General features: G+C 39.0%; 1 protein-coding gene across 1 annotated transcript in view; it reads left to right on the top strand.

The window, feature by feature from the left end:
* The first annotated feature begins 2,792 nt into the window (after positions 1-2,792).
* LOC139568405 (cytochrome P450 3A27-like) overlaps positions 2,793-6,463 on the top strand; it is a 30,912-nt gene continuing 27,241 nt past the window's right edge. Inside the window, exons 1-2 of the mRNA XM_071390198.1 lie at positions 2,793-3,577; positions 4,358-4,451. Of these exons, the coding sequence (XP_071246299.1) occupies positions 3,507-3,577; positions 4,358-4,451 (165 nt within the window). The 5' untranslated portion in view covers positions 2,793-3,506. The remainder of the gene's footprint in view (positions 3,578-4,357; positions 4,452-6,463) is intronic.

Consider the following 6,463-nt stretch of genomic DNA (forward strand, 5'->3'; position numbering starts at 1 on the left):
AAATATTTAATATATATGTTATGTTATGTTATATATATAAATATATAATATATATGTTATGTTATATATATAAACATATATATGTTATGTTATGTTATATATATAAATATATAATATATATGTTATGTTATGTATAGAAATATATGATATATATGTTATGTTATATATATAAATATTTAATATACACTGCTCAAAAAAATAAAGGGAACACTTAAACAACACAATATAACTCCAAGTCAATCACACTTCAGTGAAATCAAACTGTCCACTTAGGAAGCAACACTGATTGACAATACATTTCACATGCTGATGTGCAAATGGAATGCACATTTGTGGCCTGCTGGAGGTCATTTTGCAGGGCTCTGGCAGTGCACCTCGTTGCACAAAGGCGGAGGTAGCGGTCCTGCTGCTGGGTTGTTGCCCTCCTATGGCCTCCTCCACGTCTCCTGATGTACTGGCCTGTCTCCTGGTAGCACCGCCATGCTCTGGACACTACGCTGACAGACACAGCAAACCTTTTTGCCACAGCTCGCATTGATGTGCCATCCTGGATGAACTGCACTACCTGAGCCACTTGTGTGGGTTGTAGACTCCGTCTCATGCTACCACTAGAGTGAAACTACCGCCAGCATTCAAAAGTGACCAAAACATTGCCAGGAAGCATAGGAACTGAGAAGTGGTCTGTGGTCACCACCTGCAGAACCATTCCTTTATTGGGGGTCTTGCTAATTGCCTATAATCTCCACCTTTTGTCTATTCCATTTACACAACAGCATGTGAAATTTATTGTCAATCAGTGTTGCTTCCTAAGTGGACAGTTTGATTTCACAGAAGTGTGATTGACTTGGAGTTACATTGTGTTGTTTAAGTGTTCCCTTAATTTTTTTGAGCAGTGTATATATTATGTTATATATATATATATAAATATATAATATATATGTTATGTTATGTTATGTTATATATATTAATATATAATATACAGTGGGGAGAACAAGTATTTGATACACTGCCGATTTTGCAGGTTTTCCTACTTACAAAGCATGTAGAGGTCTGTCATTTTTATCATAGGTACACTTCAACTGTGAGAGACGGAATCTAAAACAAAAATCCAGAAAATCACATTGTATGATTTTTAAGTAATTAATTTGCATTTTATTGCATGACATAAGTATTTGATCACCTACCAACCAGTAAGAATTCCGGCTCTCACAGACCTGTTAGTTTTTCTTTAAGAAGCCCTCCTGTTCTCCACTCATTACCTGTATTAACTGCACCTGTTTGAACTCGTTACCTGTATAAAAGACACCTGTCCACACACTCAATCAAACAGACTCCAACCTCTCCACAATGGCCAAGACCAGAGAGCTGTGTAAGGACATCAGGGATAAATTGTAGACCTGTACAAGGCTGGGATGGGCTACAGGACAATAGCCAAGCAGCTTGGTGAGAAGGCAACAACTGTTGGCACAATTATTAGAAAATGGAAGAAGTTCAAGATGACGGTCAATCACCCTCGGTCTGGGGCTCCATGCAAGATCTCACCTCGTGGGGCATCAATGATCATGAGGAATGTGAGGGATCAGCCCAGAACTACACGGCAGGACCTGGTCAATGACCTGAAGAGAGCTGGGACCACAGTCTCAAAGAAAACCATTAGTAACACACTACGCCGTCATGGATTAAAATCCTGCAGCGCACGCAAGGTCCCCCTGCTCAAGCCAGCGCATGTCCAGGCCCGTCTGAAGTTTGCCAATGACCATCTGGATGATCCAGAGGAGGAATGGGAGAAGGTCATGTGGTCTGATGAGACAAAAATAGAGCTTTTTGCTCTAAACTCCACTCGCCGTGTTTGGAGGAATAGAAGGATGAGTACAACCCCAAGAACACCATCCCAACCGTGAAGCATGGAGGTGGAAACATCATTCTTTGGGGATGCTTTTCTGCAAAGGGGACAGGACGACTGCACCGTATTGAAGGGAGGATGGATGGGGCCATGTATCGCGAGATCTTGACCAACAACCTCCTTCCCTCAGTAAGAGCATTGAAGATGGGTCGTGGCTGGGTCTTCCAGCATGACAACGACCCGAAACACACAGCCAGGGCAACTAAGGAGTGGCTCCGTAAGAAGCATCTCAAGGTCCTGGAGTGGCCTAGCCAGTCTCCAGACCTGAACCCAATAGAAAATCTTTGGAAGGAGCCGAAAGTCCGTATTGCCCAGCGACAGCCCCGAAACCTGAAGGATCTGGAGAAGGTCTGTATGGAGGAGTGGGCCAAAATCCCTGCTGCAGTGTGTGCAAACCTGGTCAAGAACTACAGGAAACGTATGATCTCTGTAATTGCAAACTAAGGTTTCTGTACCAAATATTCAGTTCTGCTTTTCTGATGTATCAAATACTTATGTCATGCAATAAAATGCAAATTAATTAATTAAAAATCATACAATGTGATTTTCTGGATTTTTGTTTTAGATTCCTTCTCTCACAGTTGAAGTGTACCTATGATAAAAATTACAGACCTCTACATGCTTTGTAAGTAGGAAAACCTGCAAAATTGTCAGTGTATCAAATACTTGTTCTCCCCACTGTATATGTTATGTTATATATATATAAATATATAATATATATGTTATGTTAGCTTATATATATAAATATATAATATATATGTTATGTTATATATATATATATATAATATATATGTTATGTTATATATATATAATATATATGTTATGTTATGTAAATATTTAATATATATGTTATGTTATGTTATATATATAAATATATAATATATATTTTATGTTATATACATTCAACAAAATACAATAATAGTTAATTTGACACCAAATAAAATATTTTACAATTGCGCTGTGGAGTTTTCAGGACTGAAACATACCTTCAATGTACATCCTTATGGGTCTTGGGTTTACGACAGGAGGTACCAGCCTACTCATTGACTCCGACGGATTACAATTATAAAGAGTTTACGCAAATATTAGCATCGCAGTTCTTATTGCAGGACTTTAACTGTGGGAAATCACCTCACAACTCAGCCTAAAGTGCCTATTGAACATTCATATTTTAATGTACAGCCTTACCTATGGAAATGTGAAGTGAATTGAACATTCATATTTTAATCCAATCTAATCCAAATATTATATTATATTCACTATTTATGTCTATTTGCATCATGTTCAATATTGGATCCTTATTTTGAAGGCGAACTGCAAATTCCATTGTGGCTCATCCTTATTCTAGCTAGCATCACACAGGTGTTTTTCCGACGGGATACAATAATCACTTGTAACCTGCACGGTCTCAAACAGAGTACGGAGAAGAGCAACGGTCGGTAGTCGAGATCTGTCGCGTGCACAGAAGAACCACACTAGAACCGGACAGAAAAAAGCAACTCAAAACCTGTCAGACCATCGGAGAAGTGAACTCGAACGAGCCTGAGAGAAAACGGAGCCTTTGTTTTCAGAAGCAGCAGGGAGCCGAACCGGAGGAAAGATAATGAGTTTTCTGCCATACTTCTCTGCTGAGACCTGGACCCTCCTGGCCCTCCTCATCACCCTCATTGTAGTGTAAGGTCTTCAAATCAAATGTTATTTGTCACATGCATCGTAGTTAACCGGTGTAGACTAACAGTGAAATGCTTAGTTAGGGGTCCTTTTCCAACAATGATAACATTGTTTGTGCAAGTGCATTGGAAGTGCATGTAGAGGTCAACTGTACAAAAGTAAGTTTGTTGAAACTATACTTTCAGTTCCTGTTGATGCTATGTTCCTGTCTTACTTCTGCCTAACACACGATAGCAATAAGAGGAAGAAGGATTGGGAGACTAACCACAAATAACAATAAACTGAACTACGCCTAGCAGGGACATCTTTGTATTAGCAACTATTAATTATGAGGTTATATGGTATTAAAGTTAAGGGACATCACCCTGGGCGGGGTGATCCTCAGTAGGGGATAAAAAGGGAAAACACCATCTTTTGAACTGAGTTACAAATTGCTGTAAGTGTAAACTCCGGGTTCCTTATTAAACAAACTAACCTCTGATCAAATAAGTTTTCTGTGGTCTCTTGTATTAAGACAGAAAACCCTTACACACTATATAGAATAACATGGCTATATACAGGGATACTATACTTAATCTAACTTCTCTAGAACATATTACTAGTTACTGTGTGTGTGTGTGTGTGTGTGTGTGTGTGTGTGTGTGTGTGTGTGTGTGTGTGTGTGTGTGTGTGTGTGTGTGTGTGTGTGTGTGTGTGTGTGTGTGTGTGTGTGTGTGTGTGTGTGTGTGTGTGTGTGTGTGTGTGTGTGTGTGTGTGTGTGTGTGTGTGTGTGTGTGTGTACAGGTATGGGTACTGGCCCTATGGTGTGTTCACTAAGATGGGTATCCCTGGTCCCAAACCTCTACCTTACTTTGGCACAATGATGGAGTATAGAAAGGTAATAAACATCTCATATTTTAAACAATAGTGTTATTTCCCCCCCATGGAAAACAATACAATGAGAAGGAAAATGAGGACTAGCCGGTTGTTTAAACAATAGTGTTATTTCCCCCCATGGAAAACAATACAATGAGAAGGAAAATGAGGACTAGCCGGTTGTTTAAACAATAGTGTTATTTCCCCCCATGGAAAACAATACAATGAGAAGGAAAATGAGGACTAGCCGGTTGTTTAAACAATAGTGTTATTTCCCCCCCATGGAAAACAATACAATGAGAAGGAAAATGAGGACTAGCCGGTTGTTTAAACAATAGTGTTATTTCCCCCCATGGAAAACAATACAATGAGAAGGAAAATGAGGACTAGCCGGTTGTTTAAACAATAGTGTTATTTCCCCCCCATGGAAAACAATACAATGAGAAGGAAAATGAGGACTAGACGGTTGTTTAAACAATAGTGTTATTTCCCCCCCATGGAAAACAATACAATGAGAAGGAAAATGAGGACTAGCCGGTTGTTTAAACAATAGTGTTATTTCCCCAGATGGAAAACAATACAATGAGAAGGAAAATGAGGACTAGCCGGTTGTTTAAACAATAGTGTTATTTCCCCCCCATGGAAAACAATACAATGAGAAGGAAAATGAGGACTAGCCGGTTGTTTAAACAATAGTGTTATTTCCCCCCATGGAAAACAATACAATGAGAAGGAAAATGAGGACTAGCCGGTTGTTTAAACAATAGTGTTATTTCCCCCCATGGAAAACAATACAATGAGAAGGAAAATGAGGACTAGCCGGTTGTTTAAACAATAGTGTTATTTCCCCCCATGGAAAACAATACAATGAGAAGGAAAATGAGGACTAGCCGGTTGTTTAAACAATAGTGTTATTTCCCCCCCATGGAAAACAATACAATGAGAAGGAAAATGAGGACTAGCCGGTTGTTTAAACAATAGTGTTATTTCCCCCCATGGAAAACAATACAATGAGAAGGAAAATGAGGACTAGCCGGTTGTTTAAACAATAGTGTTATTTCCCCCCATGGAAAACAATACAATGAGAAGGAAAATGAGGACTAGCCGGTTGTTTAAACAATAGTGTTATTTCCCCCCCATGGAAAACAATACAATGAGAAGGAAAATGAGGACTAGCCGGTTGTTTAAACAATAGTGTTATTTCCCCCCATGGAAAACAATACAATGAGAAGGAAAAAGAGGACTAGCCGGTTGTTTAAACAATAGTGTTATTTCCCCCCATGGAAAACAATACAATGAGAAGGAAAATGAGGACTAGCCGGTTGTTTAAACAATAGTGTTATTTCCCCCCCATGGAAAACAATACAATGAGAAGGAAAATGAGGACTAGCCGGTTGTTTAAACAATAGTGTTATTTCCCCCCATGGAAAACAATACAATGAGAAGGAAAATGAGGACTAGCCGGTTGTTTAAACAATAGTGTTATTTCCCCCCCATGGAAAACAATACAATGAGAAGGAAAATGAGGACTAGCCGGTTGTTTAAACAATAGTGTTATTTCCCCCCCATGGAAAACAATACAATGAGAAGGAAAATGAGGACTAGCCGGTTGTTTAAACAATAGTGTTATTTCCCCCCATGGAAAACAATACAATGAGAAGGAAAATGAGGACTAGCCGGTTGTTTAAACAATAGTGTTATTTCCCCCCCATGGAAAACAATACAATGAGAAGGAAAATGAGGACTAGCCGGTTGTTTAAACAATAGTGTTATTTCCCCCCATGGAAAACAATACAATGAGAAGGAAAATGAGGACTAGCCGGTTGTTTAAACAATAGTGTTATTTCCCCCCATGGAAAACAATACAATGAGAAGGAAAATGAGGACTAGCCGGTTGTTTAAACAATAGTGTTATTTCCCCCCATGGAAAACAATACAATGAGAAGGAAAATGAGGACTAGCCGGTTGTTTAAACAATAGTGTTATTTCCCCCCCATGGAAAACAATACAATGAGAAGGAAAATGAGGACTAGC

The sequence above is a fragment of the Salvelinus alpinus genome, chromosome 2 (genome assembly GCF_045679555.1).
Source record: "Salvelinus alpinus chromosome 2, SLU_Salpinus.1, whole genome shotgun sequence".
Taxonomy (NCBI): Eukaryota; Metazoa; Chordata; class Actinopteri; order Salmoniformes; family Salmonidae; genus Salvelinus; species Salvelinus alpinus.